Source organism: Gadus macrocephalus, chromosome 23 (genome assembly GCF_031168955.1).
Source record: "Gadus macrocephalus chromosome 23, ASM3116895v1".
Taxonomy (NCBI): Eukaryota; Metazoa; Chordata; class Actinopteri; order Gadiformes; family Gadidae; genus Gadus; species Gadus macrocephalus.
In genome coordinates, this window is record NC_082404.1 from 16,900,041 (window position 1) to 16,921,956 (window position 21,916).

At 44.4% G+C, this 21,916-nt stretch overlaps 1 protein-coding gene across 3 annotated transcripts; it reads left to right on the forward strand.

The window, feature by feature from the left end:
- The first annotated feature begins 841 nt into the window (after positions 1 to 841).
- Positions 842 to 16,664, forward strand: sgk3 (serum/glucocorticoid regulated kinase family member 3). 3 transcript variants are annotated; one of them, XM_060045353.1, is made up of 17 exons: positions 842 to 1,052; positions 4,970 to 5,205; positions 5,998 to 6,081; positions 6,376 to 6,448; positions 6,542 to 6,617; positions 7,055 to 7,130; positions 7,347 to 7,396; positions 7,584 to 7,641; positions 8,410 to 8,493; positions 9,103 to 9,234; positions 10,562 to 10,674; positions 10,872 to 10,908; positions 11,778 to 11,864; positions 12,638 to 12,733; positions 14,360 to 14,515; positions 14,655 to 14,744; positions 15,794 to 16,664. In XM_060045353.1, exons 2-17 carry the CDS (start codon positions 5,026 to 5,028, stop codon positions 15,962 to 15,964), a joined length of 1,563 nt encoding a protein of 520 aa, XP_059901336.1. In that variant the 5' UTR covers positions 842 to 1,052; positions 4,970 to 5,025; the 3' UTR covers positions 15,965 to 16,664. The 3 variants fall into 3 exon arrangements, with proteins under 3 accessions (XP_059901336.1, XP_059901337.1, XP_059901335.1); XM_060045354.1 differs by lacking the exon at positions 842 to 1,052 and adding an exon at positions 1,126 to 1,310; XM_060045352.1 differs by lacking the exon at positions 842 to 1,052 and adding an exon at positions 3,994 to 4,207.
- The last annotated feature ends 5,252 nt before the right edge of the window (positions 16,665 to 21,916 follow it).

Sequence of the window (21,916 nt, forward strand, 5' to 3'; positions counted from 1 at the left end):
TCCACTGAACAGCTCTATTCATAAGGCGAACCCAGGGCATGAAATGAGCCCGTTGTCTCTGCTAGGTGAGACTGAAGTTGTTCAAATAGTGTGCACTAAATAAATAATGTGTGTTTAGGAGCAGAGGAAAAACATAGCATAGAATAAAACATGGACACACTTTAATGTAATGAATGAAAGAGTTTAGAGAGCGTTACTAATTCCGAAAGTATGTCCCTGCACATGAAGTGATGCCAATTTACAAACCAATATAAAATACAAACCAGTATATGCACATGATAGGAATGGTGAAGTGACAGGCAGGGTGCACAATGCGAGATGGTTGTGAAAGTTTGATAGGTGTCTGACACCTTGTGGACAAATGGGGGATTTTGTAAAAGTTAAGAAATTATATTGGTCATATGAATATACAAAAATACTGCCCATTGGATTATGCACTCGTAATAATACATCCTCAATAAATTCTCTTTAGTTATGATAAATCTTATAGTTGTTGAAACATGTTGAAATATTAAATATAAACACTGGCTTTGCACATGGATGGCTTTGCAGTATTTTCGAAATGACTGCGTTCACCTTGCATTTTTGGAAAAAACATAAACAGGTATTACTATTTTCCCAACTTTAGCCTACAAACTATACTTTAGTCACATGTAAACAATTGTTAGTGCTTCATTGTCGCGATCCTCTTAGTTGCGCTACCGAGGTCCGCCGCTTGGGGGCGCAGCTGCACCGCTAGGGGACGCCGCTGCACCGCTGCCGGCCGGCACTGGGGGGCGCTGCTGCACCGCTGCCGGCCGAGCGCCGTCCTGAACGACATCCTCCCTGGTCCCGTGACGAACTGGAACTTGTGCGGCTTGATGTTTCCTGCTTCAGGAGCTGCTTGTCTGGAGCTCTCCGCTTGTTAGAAAGTACACCCTGTGCTTTCAAATCCTCTCCAGGGGGTTTGGTTCTCCGACGGCGGGTCACGGTGTCAGTGCGTCGCCCTGAGCGGTGTTTCCTTGGATCGAGAAGGTCGATGGAGGACCCCCTGGAGCTCTAGGTTTCGTGAGGTATGTCATGTTTATGTTCCCACATTCCTCCTCCGAGCCCCGCAGCTCGCCGCCGGCCTGCCAGGGCAGAGTCTACTGTTGACATCAGTGTAGGGTGCTGCACCCTTCAGCAGGACAAACAGGAGGAAAGTAGAGACATATTAGGGTGGCATTTGGGTGTCATGTCTCAGGACGAGAAACCGGCTCGGTGTAACCAGTTGAAGGAGCAGACATGAAGCTGGGCTCCCGGAGCTGGAGCCACTGTCAATGTTGGTTTAGGTAAACTCGTTACAACCACTTGTTGGCTTACGTCCTCTACCCTCTCTCTCTCTCTCTCTCTCTCTCCCTCTCTCTTCGATATTGGTTCTTATTATTTCTTTATCCGTCTGTCTGTATCGGATCGGTATCCAACACCGGTTTGGTTTAGCCTACTCCCCGCTGGGTTCCTCTAAACATTTTTTTTTTGTGTGTAACACACGTGATTGGACTTTTTCCAACGTGTGCCCTTTGCAAGTCGACTTTTCTCCTCAGTCAAACTTTCCAGAGCCAACGTGGCCCCAGGAGTGGTTAGAAATGTGTGTATTTAAATGTCGTGGCCAGCCAGAGTAGCCTAACTGCTTTAGATTTAGATTCAGATTGCTCAGTATCATTCTACCAGTTCCATGTTCATACATGGCTGTCCTCTCATTCCTAGGAGGACTAATGCAGACTCAAATATTTGCAGTTCAAACAAAGCTGTGATTTTGTGTGTTTTTCCATGTGTCTTCAGGGTTTGAGGAGCACACAGGCCCGCAGCAGGTGGTGACATGAGCGCTGTTAACTCTTCAGGAACTTTGTTCACTTAAACACGACTTTAGGGTAATCTCAGTCCATTAGCAAAGAAGGCTGTTCACATCAAAGTCTTGCCGGTTTGGTCATTCCACTCTGCCCGACATTGACTAAACACACAGAATCTAATGTCTCAAATCCGCTGTGAATAGAACCGCATATTGCGCTGATTCTGTGTCACATCGGGTGTGTGAATATACCTGTTCTTTCGTTCTTGGGGAGCCAAGTGGCTTCAGTTTGTACTGATAATGGTTGTAAGCGGTCCTGTGTTTGAGGGACCGGGAGGTAGTCTGAGGTGACCTCAAAGAGACCTGGGCTAATGTGAGAGGGAGAAATCAGAAACCTTTACACATGACCGAGTCCTGACGACTCTCATTTCTCCTGTTTACTTCCCCCCTGTCAGAATGACAGCCATGCGGATGGGCTCTCTGTAGCTGATGTTCTCTCTGTTGTTGTCTACTTTGCCATGATCTGTCAACGTTATTCGGTGAATTTACAATTATAAAAACATTGTTTCTAAGCATTTAATCTGTTTTAAATCTATAGCCCAACATAAATGCTATGTTTTAGAGCTGGAACTAATGAGGAACTCAGAATATAATGTAGAACCTTAGTATTGATGATGAGTTTATCAGTTACTATCTGAATCAACATGTTCCTTAATGAACTAGGCCTATTCTCTATTCCTCTTTCATAGCTCACTCATATCTCCTCTCTCCCCTCTCTCTCTCTCTCTCCTCTCTCTCTCTCTCTCTCTCTCTCTCTCTCTCTCTCTCTCTCTCTCTCTCTCTCTCTCTCTCTCTCTCTCTCTCTCTCTCTCTCTCTCTCTCTCTCTCTCTCTCTCTCTCTCTCTCTCTCTCTCTCTCTCTCTCTCTCTCTCTCTCTCTCTCTCTCTCTCTCTCTCTCTCTCTCTCTCTCTCCTCTACCTAGGGGTATGCACACACACACACACACACACACACAATCACAGCGCTGTTGAAAACCGATGTCAGACTTCCTCTGAGGATGTCCACACGCACGTGTTTGAACTCGGCAGGAAGAGAGTTATTTTTAACTTCTTTCTGTTGTATCGGAGCCTGTGAGCGCAGCGCAGGCCGGCGCGACAATGGCTGACGGTTGTGAACGGCGCGTTTATTACGAGCGCTTCCCAATAACTCGTTTGTGTTTGGTTTTCGACCAGCGATGTCAGTCGCTCCCAGCTCAACGCTGTGTGCCGGTTGGTTGGTGTGGTTTTGTTCCCAGTGTTCCCAGTCCTGGGAGCAGCTGTGTTAGAACGTTGAGGGCGACCTTACCCCACGGTGATAGTTCGTTCCACCTAAATAGGTATGAAGGTATGCCTGGAATGCTGAGAGGCAGGTCTGTGGATGCCGGTGGCTTTCAGTTGTTTGACTTCCTGAAACACAGCCCAGATAGAGTGCAGCTTATCGGCAGAACGACTGGTCCTGTTTCCACAGTCAATACGCGACATTTCTAACCGTTTATTGACGGGTAGATTTTCCGTTCGGAACGTGTTTGACATTGCCACGGAGGAATCCATCCGTATTGTTGTAATGAACTTGTGAAGAGGACATGTACCTTTTCAGTGTTCAAGCAACGTTTGTGACAAGGTTTTAAACCAAAGAATGAATCATCATGGTATTTATACATTCATAAGAGAGTGAAAATGATAGGCTATGATGAGGTGGAGAGAGAGAGTTAAATAGAGAGAGGCAGTGAGCAGGCATGGGAGGAGACCTTTACGCATTCTAAAGAGGACCTCTCCTTAAAATGCCACGCACGCACATGCACACACACACACACACACACACACACACACACACACACACACACACACACAGCATACACTACACACACACACACAGAATACACTACACACAATGCATACACACATACAAACCCACACACATATACACATATACAAAGACAAACGCACAAAGTATACACACATACACACACATGGCATACACTGCACACACATACAAACACACACATATGCAAACACATATACAAACAAACACATACAATCAAACCCACACACACACTCACTGGCTGCATGCATGCAATCAAACTTATCTCGACGGGTCCAGCAACGTTGCTGAAAGGGGAAAGGGAACGAGGAAGAGTTGGAGGGAGGGAGAGATGAACAAACATCGATGACATCACCGCCCTCACACACAAGACAATGGCGGGAGAAGAGATGGGTTCTGTTCTGTCAGAGAGAGGGCGGCGATTGTGTCCCACAGCCGTGACACCCTTCAGGGTGTGGTTGGGCAAAGAATGAATCGGGACTTTACACACTGGATACAAGCGTGTCTCTCAGACATGTACATGCCATGTCGGTAATGCAGGTAGGTGATACTTTGGTTTTAGGGAGAATGTAGGAGGAGATTTGTACAGGTGGACTGCTGTTGGATTTCTATGAAGGTGATGAAGGATTTTATCACTTCCGGTTATTAAGCCTGCTGCAATGTCACTGACAGCTTACCTGAAGTGTGTGTGTGTGTGTGTGTGTGTGTGTGTGTGTGTGTGTGTGTGTGTGTGTGTGTGTGTGTGTGTGTGTGTGTGTGTGTGTGTGTGTGTGTGTGTGTGTGTGTGTGTGTGTGTGTGTGTGTGTGTACTCAGTTATGATAAGGGGAGGAGGGGGTGTGTCATCGTTAATATAAGCACTGAGTTATGATTGTAGTGCATTTTTGTGGGGGAGTGTGTGTTGTGACCGAGCTGTCCGTTGTCTTCCAAAAGCAGTTACAATTTGATAGCATCACATTTTCTTACTAATTCTTTACACCCACGTACGGAAAAGATGATGCCTGGACTTAATCACCAGGATGAACTCTGCTGCCAAAAGCAGCGTGACACCTACTGGGACTAGCCCGTCCCTAGCACGAAGGGTGCTTCCAGTAATTGGGGACACGACAGTGTATCACAACCAAAGACATAGCTTCACTCTATTCTAGGCCTATGAAGTTTAATAGTCATTCGCCAGATTATTGAATCCAAAGGAGTTTTCCGATGATCTCAGATGCGTGCCGTTAAGGAGCAGCTATCTCACCTCCAATACGCGTATATTAATACTTTATGATTGACGCTTTTTTGTGTTTTATGTATTTTAGTGATTTCCGTTGGGCGGTGACGTCACGATGAGTCCGGGCCCGTTACAATCCAGCACATGACCTCCATCCTGGAACGCTATTGGACGGCCAGCCGTGACCTCTGCTCAACATCGCATGCGCGCTTGACCCCTGACCTCAGAGCTGTGAAGGGGGTCAGGATGGAGTCGCAGCCGGACGGGCCCAACGTCAGCATACCCTGCTACAACGAGCAGAGGGACAAGAAGAAACGCTTCACCGTGAGTCACGTCACCTGAGTGGATCTGAGGACCTCAGAGGAACCACCCGCATTTAGTTTTGCTGCCGGAGTCAAGCTTTGGACCATTTGTGATCTGATTTATTTTCCTACACTGACATTATGGCCATTTGAACAAACTTACTACCAGAACTTGCACTATAAACAACACCTTTAAAACATCTTGAAAATATTACTTTTAAGACACGTTTGACTGTACAACCCCGAATATTTACAATGTCGGATGTTAATACACACACACAACATACTTCTTACACAAGCACCACATACGCACAATTAGAGAACAGACTACCTTCAATCAAAGAGAATTTTCTAATATGGCATCATGTTGGACAAATAAAGCTTTCAAACTTGAACTTGAAGTTTAATGCTTAGTGTTTTGCACACTAAAACTTCTTAAAAGACATTTGCTAATAATAATCAGTGGACCAGCCTGGACTACTCTGGATTATAGTAAACAGACAACGGTCGTATCATTTAGTTGTGACACTTTTCTTGGATGTCTTGGATCTTGGTGATCTAGAATAACCATGATTGGACAATATGAGCATAGAAACATTCCCCTGACCCTCGCTGGAGTTGAAAAGTCTACCGGCCAAGCGATTGTTTTATTATATAACTGGTAACTTTGATACCTGCCTACTTGTCCGCCATGATTATTGCATTTGATTATGCTGTTGTAAAATTGAGGATGAATCGCCGTTTCTGGACATTTAGTAATGAATGGGAAAACACTTTTTTGTTTGAGTAGTTTCTTCTTGCTTCCCTTTCTTAGGTTTACAAAGTGATGGTCAGTGTGGGCCGGAACGAGTGGTTTGTCTTCCGGAGATACGCAGAGTTTGATAAGCTGCACAATGCGGTGGGTGATTCCATTAAGCTCTTTCACGCAGCTCGTTAGGTAATGAGGCATCGTTCGCTAATTGGTTAATTGTTTGATAATTGGTTTCTGATGTCCCACCGTGAGAATTCATGGCGGCGGCGTCTTTTACGTTTTTAATCGTTTTGGTTAGATCTGATTACATTCAAATCAACTTTATTGTCGTTTCGATGTATAATTATGATGCGGTTCTCGTCCAACCGAATGTTGAACAGTGGCATTGTGCAAGCTCATATTGTTGATTGAAATTCTCAAATGTTCTTTGTCCTGATGCAGTTAAGGAAACAGTTTCCGTCGATGAATTTGAAAATTCCTCCAAAAAGGATATTTGGGGATAATTTTGACCCAGGTAGGACTTTCCTCTGATTAATTCACATGATCCTCTAACAGGCATCTGCCATATTTTCAATGGGTTTATGTATGTTTTCTGTCCACGTTCAAGAGTTCATCAAGCAGAGGAGGACGGGCCTGCATGAGTTCATCCAACGTCTCGTCTCCCACCCTGAACTCTACCACCAGTGAGTTCACATATCACCCATCTGTACAACCTTGCCTTCCCTCCCCATTAACTATCTGACCTCTGCACTACTGCCTTTGTTGTGTGTGGATGTCCGGTTTCATGTCTTTTTATTTGTATTTTATTCTAATGTTATTTTGCCTTCATCTTTGCCTACTGAATGCACTATGTACGAAATTTGGTCAGTGCAAACTGTTATAAATGTGCTTTTATAAATAAATTGTACTTACTTACTTACTTACCCGTAGAGGCCCACAGTTTGTGCTAACGAATCATTCTCAACAGTTTTGTTTTCCTCTACCCGCCTGTTTATAGCATTCCAATTTGAATGATTTGATCAAATTGATCAAATCTCTGCGATTGGAGACCTTCAGTGTTTGAATGGCCCGCTCCTCAGATCTTAGCATGTGACTAATGTCCGGTGTGTCTGATCTCCAGCCAAGACGTGAGAGACTTCCTGCAGATGAACAAAACCAAAAACATCTCGGATGTCTCGGAGGACGAGGACGACAAAGTATGGGCTCTGGATTTATGTTTATGTTTTCAATCGTGATACTTACTTTCATATGATTATAACTAACGAGTGAATAGCGTTCAATACTGTCACCTGGTTCTTATTAATTCATTGAAGTCACACAAAGGTTCTTAAGATGGATGGATATCAGTTTAGTGCTGTGTAAGTGCTAACCCATGTTAAAGTGGTTGATGGTTTATTTCTCCTGTGTTACAGAGCAACTCTTCCTCAAGAAACATCAACCTAGGACCCTCCGCAAACCCCCAGTAAACCCCTCTGGAATCACGTCAGAATCACAGCGCATTAACACAAATATAAGATACAATTAAATATAAAATCGAATCAAGAGTAAACACGCTCCAGGCTCAGTTAGACTGTGGCCAATAATCAACCATTAGCATATTAAAGAAATAACTGAATGCTTTGAACTTGTTTTAATTTGTTTTACCGCAGGGCCAAGCCTACCGACTTTGACTTTCTGAAAGTCATTGGAAAGGGCAGCTTTGGAAAGGTACGTCTGCGGCCCCCTGCGTCGGCCCTGCCCTTATCGTGCTCATTTACATTTACATTTAGGGCATTTAGCAGACGCTTTTATCCAAAGCGACTTACAATAAGTACATTTGTCATAAGAAGTGACACAATATATCGCTGTCGGTACAGTAAAGATGTTCATAGAACCAAGTGCAAATACTAACAATCGCCAGGCTAACCCGTTCCCCGCGGACAGCAGTGATAGCAGCGACTGCAGATGCTACACAATTGAGTACTCTGAATAAGTGCAATGTAGATTAAGTGCGTACATTAAGTGCCAGGACGTACAGCATACAATGGTGGCCAGAAGGGGGAGGGTGGCTATGCAGGGTCGAGGTGAACTCTTAACACGTGAGTTTTGAGTCTTTTGCGTGAAGCTGGTGAGCGACAATGCGATCCTGACCTCGGCAGGGAGCTCGTTCCACCACTGAGATTTAGGAATTGATTTGAGGAATCTGACATTTAAACGTTAAGTCATTTCTGTTAATCACTTTCACAGCGTGGAAGAGTACCAAATGTACAGTGTTCTGGTATTTCACTTGGGTTTCTTTAATGTGGTAACTTTTCAAACAATGTCACTTCTCCCTTCTCTGGGAATTCTGTTGTTTTGAAACGGCTCTACTCCAGTTTGTAGGAAGTGAGAGTCTGGCTTTGCATCGCTGTATTGTTTACAGACATCCGTGGACGCTGTTGTTGACTCATGCATCACAATGCGCTTTCTCTCCGTCTCTCCGTCCCGGGACAAAAGGTGCTGCTGGCCAAACGGAAGAATGACGGGAAATATTACGCCATCAAGGTCCTGCAGAAACGGGTTATACTCAACCGGAGAGAGGTAACATCTATGTGCAGGCGTCTTTGTACTACATCCAAGAGTGGATGTTTATGGATCTCTGACCTTAAAGAATCTTGCAGCGAGCACCATTAATTTTTGTTGTAATACTTTTCCCTGTATTGAAACCAAAAGCTCAATCTTTCAGTTCTCCTGGCCACTACCCCTAATCCTACTGTGGGATTTACAAATCGCAAAAAGAAATTGAAACTTCATATTTTTTTGATATATTGGACTCTTTTTTTACCGAGGCGTGGTTGTATTCCATGAGCTTGAGTCATAAGTGTTCCCAGGGGGGTTGAATTGGTGGGGGCCTGCTTTACCACGGACCTAGACAGAACCATTCGTTTAAAGTACCACAGTGACTGGTGCGGTTAGATTATCCAAACCCAAGCAGCGAGGAGCAGGTCTTTGACCGTTTGATTCTCACTTATTATGACAACAATGGAAGACTAATGTGACCGTAAGCAGCCACGGGCCATCAGGCTAGACGACGCTCCTGATCAGGGAAGAAGGGTTTCTGTGTTTATCTCCTTGGGGAACGTCTGCCGAACAGAGGTTTCGGTCGTAGGCGGACTGCTGTTTCTATTCATTCCTTCGTTTGCTCTTTAGCAAAAGCACATCATGGCGGAGCGCAACGTGCTGCTGCAGAACGTGAAGCACCCCTTCCTGGTGGGCCTGCACTACTCCTTCCAGACGGCCGACAAGCTTTACTTCGTCCTGGACTTCGTCAACGGAGGAGAAGTGAGTAGTTTCACTACCGACCGTCCCCTCTCCCCATGAGTCACCTCGCGGCCGGCGACTCAGCGGGCACGAGGGCGACTAGAATAGCCCCCACCGCAGGATGCGTGGGGTCGGCCTCGGTGAGGGCAGGGGGACCCCCCCCCCCCCCCCCCTTGGGGGCTGCTGTTTCCAGGGGGGCTTCAGGGCGGGGCTGGGTCCTGATTAGCATGCAGGGCACGCCGCCGCTTGGCTCGCCGCTATCTGACTTCCTGGATGCTTCCGGGCCGCTGGGACTGGGTTGTGTTCTGACCCTGCGGCTAAAGGAGCGGGGAATGGGCGAGTGTCTCGGTGGCCTGCTGAATAGAACCATACTGATCTATAGGCTCGGATGCTATACTATACCATAATATACTCGACCACACTCTACTGCGCTATGCTACTTTTCTACCCTATATCACCCTACGCTTTACCGCACTATGCTATACTATAGTAAAGTATAATATACTATATACAGTATACTATAGTATACTACACCAGCTACGTTAAGCTATGCTATGCTACATACTGCCCTATACTATAATATAATATACTACAAAATTCTTCAATACGTTATGCTTTACTGTGCTATGCTGCCCTGTACTACGCTATAATATACTACACTATACAACACTATACTATGTTTTTTTGTCTTTTGTTATTGTTCCTGCATGATTACCCATGCTCTTAGATGTCGACACACAACATTAGCTCATTGACAGAAACAGTGTTCACATTCTGCCCTGCAGACATTTCTGTGTAGGTGTAGTATGAAGTGGCCTCTAGTGGTGAGGGTGTAGATTACAACCACAACACAGTAGGGGTGCAACGGATCACAAAACTCACGGTTCGGATCGTGTCACGGTTTTTGAGTCACGGGTCGGATCATTTTCGGATCAACAACAACAATAAAGATAACAAGACAAATGTGACTTTAAATAAAATCTTCAAATGTGTAAAAAATTAAATAAAGTGAAAGAAAGAAATAAATGAAAAAAAACAGAAACTGTATTTCGCTACGATACTTGGTGATGTTGTTAATACCGGAATTGTCCTTCAAACATGCGCTGGTCACGTGAACGCACAACTTTTTTTTTATCAGCCGATCCGCGGATCACTTGCGTCCCGAACCGTGAGGGTTGATCCGTACGGATCACGGGAAACCCGTGAACCGTTGCACCACTACACAGTATACAGTATTTCGATATACAACCTCACTCATACACAACAATGGTACTAGATGCTTCTCTAGGTGCAAGGTGACCGTATTCTTTCCGTTGTAATTAACCAAACCTTCAATGCTTCATTCTAGCTTTTCTTCCATCTCCAAAAAGAGAGAACGTTTCCAGAGCCCAGGGCCAAGTTCTACATCGCTGAGATGGCGAGTGCTCTGGGCTACCTCCACTCGCTCAACATCGTTTACAGGTAAGTGTCTCTCTCTCTCTGTGTGTGTGTGTGTGTGTGTGTGTGTGTGTGTGTGTGTGTGTGTGTGTGTGTGTGTGTGTGTGTGTGTGTGTGTGTGTGTGTGTGTGTGTGTGTGTGTGTGTGTGTGTGTGTGTGTGTGTGCGTGTAAACATCTGACGTCTAACATTTTCCCCGCTTTCCATCCTTTGTTTCCTCAGAGACTTGAAGCCAGAGAATATCCTTCTGGATTACGAAGTAAGTTCTTAAATGGGTTCTTCTTTTTTACAACAATCGGAAAGGTTCCAGCAAAGCTCCACTAATACAGACCATAGTCTAGTACACGGATCCTATCGTCTAGTAAAGTAGGCGTAGTAGAGTGCGTTTTGCTGACTTATGTTATTCTTAATTTGCACTGTTTACAAGACCGTAGGCTAAAATTGAAGTCCAGTATCGAGTCAGGTTTAATTAATCGCACCCAACCACGGCCCTGAACCCCAGAGTCCACACACGACGCCCTTAAACCTTCTGAAGGGGCCCCACACCCAGAATGGGGGGCCCACGGGGTACACAGTGGCGGGGGGCCTCCTCCCAGGACCCCTGGTGGTGCCGCAGGGGCCCAGTCCAACGACACAACGACAGCATCACAACATAGTGACGCTCGTCCAGAGTTTTGCTGAGTCGGAGGAACGGGGGTTGTGTAACTTCCTGTCTCGTGGAGGTTCCTGGTTCCCCCTGGCACTAGCGTGCTTCACTCGCCGCCACCGCCGCTGGTTCCCGCCTCAGCGTGCGGAGGGTGAGCGTGATCAAGGTTAGCTTTGGCCGGCAGTTCTGAGGGGGTGAGGGAACATTCGGGGGAGGGGGGGAGGGAGGGGGAGGGGAGGGGAGGGGGGGGGGAAGGCAGGCTGTGCTCTCTTGCCAACATTCCCTGGCAACAATGGCCTCCCTCAGTCCCCGGAGAATATAATGCAACGCTTGTGTGGCACACGCTGTCTTAAAATCTCTCTCTCTCTCTCTCTCTCTCTCTCTCTCTCTCTCTCTCTCTCTCTCTCTCTCTCTCTCTCTCTCTCTCTCTCTCTCTCTCTCTCTCTCTTCCACCCCCCCCCCCCCCCCCTCTCTCCCCCCAGGGCCACATCGTGCTGACAGACTTTGGGTTGTGCAAGGAGGGCATTTCTCAGACGGACACCACCTCCACGTTCTGCGGGACGCCCGAGGTACCCCCCCCCCCCCCCCCCCCTAGACCACCCTCCCCTCCCCCACTGTGTCCAATGAAGGCTTTGTGTGGAACCGTAGAACCATTACCACATTTGTGGGGGATGGAGTTGTTATTTTTTGGGGTTCCTTTACCCTGGTGGGTCTGAGCCCGAACCGTCAGAGGATGACTCACATGTTCCTGCAGAGCAGAATCTTTGAGTGCTCATTCTCCAGGCCAGGGTGGGAGAAGCTCTCAGAAGGAATGATACCATCCCACCAGAATGAGGAACTGCTGCTGCTGTTATGGCTGGGCTGTGTCCTCTGGTCTTAAGCGTTCTGTTCTCATGCGTTCTCTGGTACACCTCTGGTTCTCTGTTCTCTGGTCGTCCTCTGGTCTTCTGTTCTCATGTGTTCCTGGGTTGGTTCTCTGTCCTCTGGTCATCCTCTGGTTCTCTGTTCTCATGTGTTCCTGGGTTGGTTCTCTGTTCTCATGTGTTCCACTGTTGGTTCTCTGTTCTCATGTGTTCCAGTGTTGGTTCTCTGTTCTCATGTGTTCCTCGGTTGGTTCTCATGTGTTCCTGGGTTGGTTCTCTGTTCTCATGTGTTCCTGGGTTGGTCCTCTGTTCTCATGTGTTCCTGTGTTGGTTCTCATGTGTTCCTGTGTTGGTTCTCATGTGTTCCTGTGTTGGTTCTCATGTGTTCCTGGGTTGGTTCTCATGTGTTCCTGTGTTGGTTCTCATGTGTTCCTGGGTTGGTTCTCTGTTCTCATGTGTTCCTGTGTTGGTTCCACCAGTACCTGGCTCCAGAGGTTCTGAGGAAGCAGCCCTACGACAACACGGTGGACTGGTGGTGCCTCGGCTCGGTTCTGTACGAGATGCTCTACGGCCTGGTGAGTTAGCAGGTTGACGAGTTAGCAGGTTGACATCTAGTAGTCTATAGCCTGTTAGTTAGCAGGTTGACATCTAGTAGTCTATGGCCTGTTAGTTAGCAGGTTGACATCTAGTAGTCTATGGCCTGTGAGTTAGCAGGTTGACATCTAGTAGTCTATGGCCTGTGAGTTAGCAGGTTGACATCTAGGCCTTTCACACCGCCGCAAAATCGGAGCCCGTTCCGGGCTAGTCCGGAGCTAGAGCCAGTGTTTTGGTTTCACCAGAGAACCGGCTCCGGCCTGTAAAAACCGGTTCAACTCCAACCCCAGGATTGAGCTGGGCTAGAACGAGAACTGCCTTTACGCCAGGGGGCAGGGGGCGGGGTTATCCTTACCTTCACAAACGGGAAGACCAACGAAGACCGGCATTTTTAAAAACACCAAAGTAAACAATGGACGTGAAGACGAAAACGCAGTGGACCGTGGAGGAGACAACCCGTCTCCTTGGATTCTGGTCTTCTTCCGAGGTCCAGAACAAGTGAGAGGGAGCGACCCGGACAAAGGCTGTCTTTGAAAGCGGAGACGTATGCAGACGTTTGCAGCGACGTCATGACGTTGCTCTCGCCGGCTCCATGGCTGGCTCTGGCCGGTGTGAAACCAACTGGTTCATAACTGGGATAAGGCTGGAACCAGTTTTGGACTGGCCCTAGCACCAGCCCGGAACTGGCTCTTGGTTCTTTTTGGTGTGAAAGGCCTAATCTAGTAGTCTATGGCCTGGGGAGTTAGCAGGTTGACATCTAGTAGTCTATGGCCTGGGGAGTTAGCAGGTTGACATCTAGTAGTCTATGGCCTGGGGGGTTAGCAGGTTGACGAGTTTGCAGGTTGACATCTAGTCTATGGCCTGGGGAGTTAGCAGGTTGACATCTAGTCTATGGCCTGGTGGGTTGTCCAGCAGAGTAGAAGCTACATTACAATGTAGCTGCAGTGTTTCCTTTGATTCTTTTTGAAGATGTTTTGTTTTCAGCTGCTTCCTTTACGAACAGTTAAAGTTGTTAAGTTGTTACAGCGTATCTTTAGTCTAGAGGAACAGGCTGACCTCGTCGATCAGCTGTTCTCTACTATATCCAACAATAAAATCAGCACCGTTTATTTGTACCATGTTACTGTGGGGAGTGTGTGTGGATGATGGCTCGGCTCAGCAGCCTGTCTGATTGGACTCTGGGACTTGGTGGAGGATACACACACCTGCACAGGTTAAACCGGCCATCACCACACACACACACACACACTCAGGGAGAGATCTCCTGCATGGCATCCTCGTCTACAAACCTTACAACAAACGCAGGTTTATTGTAAGGTTGGCAGACCATGATAAAAAAAACCCTATCCCTTTCCCCACTGCGTCCTTGTCTGGAGGAGCCCGGTGTCCCTTGTCCCTGAGCGAGACACCTCGCCCTAACTGCTCCTGACGAGCTGGCTGTCGCCTCGCATTGGCTGGCGCCCGGCGTCGGCGTGTGAACGTGTGTACGACTGGGTGAATGTTGGGCGACATCGTAAGGCGACTTTGAGTGGCCCACTGGTTAGAAGAGCGCTCTATAGGTAGCAATCCGTTTACCATTTGTTCTTCTTCTTCGGTGGTGGCCGCAGCCGCCGTTCTACAGCCGGGACACGCACGAGATGTACGACAACATCCTCCACAAGCCGCTGGTGATGCGGGCGGGGGCGTCGACCACGGCCTGGGCGCTGCTGCAGGGCCTGCTGGAGAAGGACGGGACCTGCCGCCTCGGCTCCATGAACGACGTTGTACGTGTCCCTCGAGAGGGCTTCTCCCATTGGTCGGATTCGGAGCGACGCCGAAGTCGTTTGTTTACTTTTGCCCGGGGGGCCATGATTGTTTGAGCGAGTTTGTTTGAAACCTTTTTTTTTTTTTTTTGTCTTGCAGGACGAGATCAAAAGTCACTACTTCTTCTCCTCCATCAACTGGGACGACCTGGAGCAGAGGAAGATCCCTCCTCCCTTCATTCCCAACGTGGTAAACCTCTCTTTTATATATTTTATAGACATTTCCCGTAGGCCACTACCAGTTGGAGTCACTGTGTGCGGTCCCAATATCCACCTACTTAAGCAATGCATAGAAATAGCTTTGTGTGCGTTAATGAGAGCGTGTTTGTGTGGTAAAGGCTTTAATGAGTTACAGAATAACATGGATTATAGAGTTTGAACTTGGTAAAGTCTACATAATCATGTTTGCTTAGCATATGCAGCAAAGTTACTCATGTAGGCTTCAACATATTTACTAAAGTAGAGCATATCTGTAGGCTTATCTGTAGGCCATCAGTTTCACATTTTAACCGTAATTTGATGCCGTTTTCCGGAGCAGTACCAGTTGTAGTCATTGTGTTAGAACCCAGTATCTACCAAACCGTGGTATGTTCAGATTCAGCTTTATTGGCCAGGTTTGCGTAACAAACAAGGAATTTGACTTCTGTTAACCCTTTGCTCTCAAAGGACAACACAACACTTCACCTATTGTTAATATATAAAAAAGAAACACAAAACAGAACAGGACGAAATATAAATATACTGTTAAGTATACAGTATAACAGTATAATATAATAAACTAATTTGCAAAAAAGAACATACAATAACAATATATGATATAAAGATCACATCAAGACGACCAATGGCCTGCAGGAAGAGGGAAGTCTGTCTGGCAGATATAATTGACCCTTGACCTTTCAATGAGGCAATAAAAAATAATAAAATAATCATTTCCGGCTGAAGTCGGATGCTACTACAGTGAGTGTGATTAGCCGTTAAAGCTGTTTTGAAAATCGCCCTCTTCTGACAACGCAAGTGGGCGTGTCCACCAAGGTATGTGCTGGATAGATCCGTCTACCGGCCTACCCAGTGGACTGTAGCAAACGGTGCTCATCCATCCGTCATCCATCTGGGTGGACACGCCCATTTGTGATGTCAGAAGAGGACGATTTCGAAAACGGCTTTTAACGGCTGATCACACTCATAGCTGATGGTGTAATACGTTTTCTCTCCCCCCATCTCGTGTGCCCCCCCCACCAGACATCCCATCACGACGTCTCCAACTTCGACCCAGAGTTCACGGACGAGACGGTGCCCAACTCGGTGTGCTGGTCCCCCGGTCACTCCTTCGTCAACGCCAGCGTCATGGAGGCGGACGAGGCCTTCCTCGGCTTCTCCTACGCCCCGCCCTCCGACGACTCGTTCCAGTGAGACCCCAGAGGCCTCCTTTAGGTCCTCGCGTCTCCCCCCTCTGACCTCGAGAGTCGTGAGCGAAGCCACTCCAGGGAGCCGAGGGTTGGAGGAGAGACAGCACTTGGAAAGAAAGGAAAAGAGACGAATTGTTTGACAAGACGAATTTGTCTTCATTTTTTAGTCTTTGTTTGTCCTTCTGTGTAAGAGATTATATTTTTAAGAAATGCAAATACCTTTCTATCCTAATGTATTTGGTTAGTTTAATGCCGGTTAAAGGTAGACCAGTGGGGAAGGCCTTGTCCTTCCTTCAGAAAGGTGCCATGAAACCAACTGAATTACCCAGTGGATGAAACCTACTCCCAGTGGATGTACCTTCATCCACTGGTCTCATCCCAGTGGGACCATGTTAGTGCCTCAGTGGTTTGGTTTGTCGTTACTGTAAAGAGATTCTGGGGTTTCTGACCTTGGATGGAAATTGGTCATACTTGAGAAGACACTGAATTTTATTTTATTCTTTTTGAATGACAGGTCATTTCAATCGTCGAATAATGTACATATCTTTCGGTGATGTCTTTTACATTTTTTATTTTGCCTTCTCATTTATATATCATAACGGAATAACCCTAGGAATGCTTGCTTTTGTATACAGTAGAGACAACACTGTACAGTACTTTGACAGACAACTAAATGCACAATAAAAAAAAATACATGGAACCTCCGCAATGTGTAGAAATATTATTTTCTTGGTGTATACGAGAGATTGATTGTGTGATAAAGTCTTAACAAATAATAAATTAAATGGAATATAGTTTAAATTTAGTATAGTCTGTTATAAAGGCACATAGGCAGATTTGCTTAGGTATAACCAAATTAGTTACACATATTTAACTTAATTGATGTGTCAATTACAGCAAGAAGACCCTTCATTGAACGCGTTCGTGCTTAATTGAAGCCAATATCATCCCACTGCAGACGCAAATGGGCGTTCTCGTGTGGTGGGGGTTCCCGTTTACTCAGACTGGAACGCACCCTTCTTATTCTTCGTCGCCTTTCTCGCTGAACTGTATTAAAATGTCAAAGTGTACTACTCCGAAACCCTGTAAATGGTGGCGTAAATAAACTTCCAAAGCTTTTCAAATCTTATTTGGAAAATAACTTCACATGGTGTGTCTTTTTACATTTTATTCGTTACCAGCATTCGTAGCATTGATCAGCAGTGAAATAGTCCGCTATAAGACATTGACGTCGCTTAGCAACCGAAGACGCTGGGGTTGACAAGTTACCGGACTACTACCCATGCAAGTGAACGGAGCGTTCCACGGCATTGAGAAGACCCGTGTAATAAAGGCCTATAAAATGTCTGATTATGGCATAGATTTCTCCTCAGATTAGGTCAATAAAGCAATGATAACAAAAACAAAAAAAACACAAACGCTCAATCAAAACCCTCATTGTTTAACATGAATTGGCTAAACAAATGACCACTGTACCATATTTAAACACAATTCAAATTGTGCAGAGAATTATATCCATGGGTCATTCTCAGTGGCAGCTGGCGATCAAACATGTTGGTGGGGCACAGTAATAGACAGGGGGTCAGAAGTTCTCCCCCCCCCCCCCCCCCATAATTTTTTGGGAATGTAATAGATTTGATTTCCTGTATTCTGGTGCATTTTGGGGATGGCCACTACCTATTTACCTGCTTTTCATTCAGATTCATAGCCTACATCCTGACTTGCAGGGCCTGGACATGCTTACACTGCATATACAGACCTACTTCATGGCCATTCCACCAGACATTGCTATTTGACCCATTGTTGTTATTCTGATATTGAGACAAATCATGATCACTGTCCTATAGCGTCCATTTTTTTGTGAGTCTCAATGTCTACTTGAAATGCAGTTAGAAATATGGGACAGTTGCTTCATTTTGTTTACATGCTACAGGCCGAAAGACTAAATTAATATGCAACTTACTTGCTCCTTTTAAGTATAACATTGCTTGGGGAGTCCAATTCCTCCACTGAAAAGGGTGGAAAGTGCTTACAACTCTCTGCTAGTTAGCGATCTATGACACTGTTGTTTTTTATTGGTCGTCATGAACAAAAACATAAGGGGTAACACTGTAGTTTTTTATCGGTCGTCATGAAAAAAAACATAAGGGGTAACACTGTCGTTTTTTATCGGTCGTCAGGAAAAAAAACATAAGGGGTAACACTGTAGTTTTTTATCGGTCGTCATGAAAAAAACCATAAGGGGTAACACTGTTGTTTTTTATTGGTCGTCATGAAAAAAAACATAAGGGGTAACACTGTCGTTTTTTATCGGTCGTCATGAAAAAAACCATAAGGGGTAACACTGTCGTTTTTTATCGGTCGTCATGAAAAAAAACATAAGGGGTAACACTGTCGTTTTTTATCGGTCGTCATGAAAAAAAACATAAGGGGTAACACTGTCGTTTTTTATCGGTCGTCATGAAAAAAACCATAAGGGGTAACACTGTTGTTTTTTATCGGTCGTCATGAAAAAAAACATAAGGGGTAACACTGTCGTTTTTTATCGGCCGTCATGAAAAAAAACATAAGGGGTAACACTGTCGTTTTTTTATTGGTCGTTATGAAAAAAACCATAAGGGGTAAACATTGTTGTTTTTTATTGGTCGTCATGAAAAAAAACATAAGGCGTAACACTGTCGTTTTTTATCGGTCGTCATGAAAAAAAACATCAGGGGTAACACTGTTGTTTTTTATTGGTCGTCATGAAAAAAAACACAAGGGGTAACACTGTTGTTTTTTATTGGTCGTCATGAAAAAAAACATCAGGGAAATAATTGAAATACACACATACATCTTAATGTCAGGTATATCCTCTTTATTGATGATTTATTATTCTGTATTGTTATCGCCTCAGTGGTGCAGCGGAGTGCACTCTGCCTAACCCACTGGAGACCGCGGCTCAATTTCTGTGGAAAACACAATATCTTTCATTTTAAACGTAATGCTATCATGTCTATTGCATTGTCATATATAACCTCAGACATTATTAAAACACAAATCTCATGGGGTAGTGGAGAGAGCTGTGAGCTAACGCCCTGGAGACCGGGGTTCAAGTCCGTTTGGTGTCCTCTGTTGGAAGACTCTAATTTCTATTTCATGCGAATTATAAAGTCAAGCATAACCATTGTGAGCACTTTATTCGGTGTCTTGATGGTGCATTGATTAGTTCGGAGGTTAATACTCTAAACAGCTCAGGTGCGGATCCCCGCAAAAACGTCGACAGGGGTAAAACTGTCGTTATTTATCGGTCGTCATGAAAAAAAACATAAGGGGTAACACTGTTGTTTTTATTGGTCGTTATGAAAAAAACCATAAGGGGTAACACTGTCGTTTTTTATCGGTCGTCATGAAAAAAAACAAAAAAAAAACACACCGTCGTTTTTTATCGGTCGTTATGAAAAAAACCATAAGGGGTAACACTGTTGTTTTTTATCGGTCGTCATGAAAAAAAACATAAGGGGTAACACCGTCGTTTTTTATCGGTCGTTATGAAAAAAACCATAAGGGGTAACACTGTTGTTTTTTATCGGTCGTCATGAAAAAAAACATAAGGGGTAACACTGTCGTTTTTTATCGGTCGTCATGAAAAAAAACATAAGGGGTAACACTGTCGTTTTTTATCGGTCGTTATGAAAAAAACCATAAGGGGTAACATTGTTGTTTTTATTGGTCGTTATGAAAAAAAACATAAGGGGTAACACCGTCGTTTTTTATCGGTCGTTATGAAAAAAACCATAAGGGGTAACACTGTTGTTTTTTATCGGTCGTCATGAAAAAAAACATAAGGGGTAACACCGTCGTTTTTTATCGGTCGTTATGAAAAAAACCATAAGGGGTAACACTGTTGTTTTTTATCGGTCGTCATGAAAAAAAACATAAGGGGTAACACTGTCGTTTTTTATCGGTCGTCATGAAAAAAAACATAAGGGGTAACACTGTCGTTTTTTATCGGTCGTTATGAAAAAAACCATAAGGGGTAACATTGTTGTTTTTTATTGGTCGTCATGAAAAAAAACATAAGGGGTAACACTGTCGTTTTTTATCGGTCGTCATGAAAAAAAACATAAGGGGTAACACTGTCGTTTTTTATCGGTCGTCATGAAAAAAAACATAAGGGGTAACACTGTTGTTTTTATTGGTCGTTATGAAAAAAAACATAAGGGGTAACACTGTTGTTTTTTATTGGTCGTCATGAAAAAAACCATAAGGGGTAACACTGTTGTTTTTTATTGGTCGTCATGAAAAAAAACATAAGGGGTAACACTGTCGTTTTTTATCGGTCGTCATGAAAAAAAACATAAGGGGTAACACCGTCGTTTTTTATCGGTCGTTATGAAAAAAACCATAAGGGGTAACATTGTTGTTTTTTATTGGTCGTCATGAAAAAAAACATAAGGCGTAACACTGTCGTTTTTTATCGGTCGTCATGAAAAAAAACATCAGGGGTAACACTGTTGTTTTTTATTGGTCGTCATGAAAAAAAACACAAGGGGTAACACTGTTGTTTTTTATTGGTCGTCATGAAAAAAAACATCAGGGAAATAATTGAAATACACACATACATTTTAATGTCAGGTATATCCTCTTTATTGATGATTTATTATTCTGTATTGTTATCGCCTCAGTGGTGCAGCGGAGTGCACTCTGCCTAACCCACTGGAGACCGCGGCTCAATTTCTGTGGAAAACACAATATCTTTCATTTTAAACGTAATGCTATCATGTCTATTGCATTGTCATATATAACCTCAGACATTATTAAAACACAAATCTCATGGGGTAGTGGAGAGAGCTGTGAGCTAACGCCCTGGAGACCGGGGTTCAAGTCCGGTTGGTGTCCTCTGTTGGAAGACTCTAATTTCTATTTCATGCGAATTATAAAGTCAAGCATAACCATTGTGAGCACTTTATTCGGTGTCTTGATGGTGCATTGATTAGTTCGGAGGTTAATACTCTAAACAGCTCAGGTGCGGATCCCCGCAAAAACGTCGACAGGGTTAAAACTGTCGTTTTTTATCGGTCGTCATGAAAAAAAACATAAGGGGTAACACTGTCGTTTTTTATCGGTCGTCATGAAAAAAAACATAAGGGGTAACACTGTTGTTTTTATTGGTCGTTATGAAAAAAACCATAAGGGGTAACACTGTTGTTTTTTATTGGTCGTCATGAAAAAAACCATAAGGGGTAACACTGTTGTTTTTTATTGGTCGTCATGAAAAAAAACATAAGGGGTAACACTGTCGTTTTTTATCGGTCGTCATGAAAAAAACCATAAGGGGTAACACTGTTGTTTTTTATCGGTCGTCATGAAAAAAAACATAAGGGGTAACACTGTCGTTTTTATTGGTCGTTATGAAAAAAACCATAAGGGGTAACACTGTCGTTTTTTATCGGTCGTCATGAAAAAAAACATAAGGGGTAACACTGTCGTTTTTTATCGGTCGTCATGAAAAAAAACATAAGGGGTAACACTGTTGTTTTTTATTGGTCGTCATGAAAAAAACCATAAGGGGTAACACTGTTGTTTTGTATTGGTCATCATGAAAAAAAACATAAGGGGTAACACTGTCGTTTTTTATCAGTCGTCATGAAAAAAAACATAAGGGGTAACACCGTCGTTTTCTATCGGTCGTTATGAAAAAAAACATAAGGGGTAGCACTGTTGTTTTTTATCGGTCGTCATGAAAAAAAACATAAGGGGTAACACTGTCGTTTTTTATCGGTCGTCATGAAAAAAAACATAAGGGGTAACACTGTCGTTTTTTATTGGTCGTTATGAAAAAAACCATAAGGGGCAACATTGTTGTTTTTTATTGGTTGTCATGAAAAAAAACATAAGGGGTAACACTGTCGTTTTTTATCGGTCGTCATGAAAAAAAACATAAGGGGTAACACTGTCGTTTTTTATCGGTCGT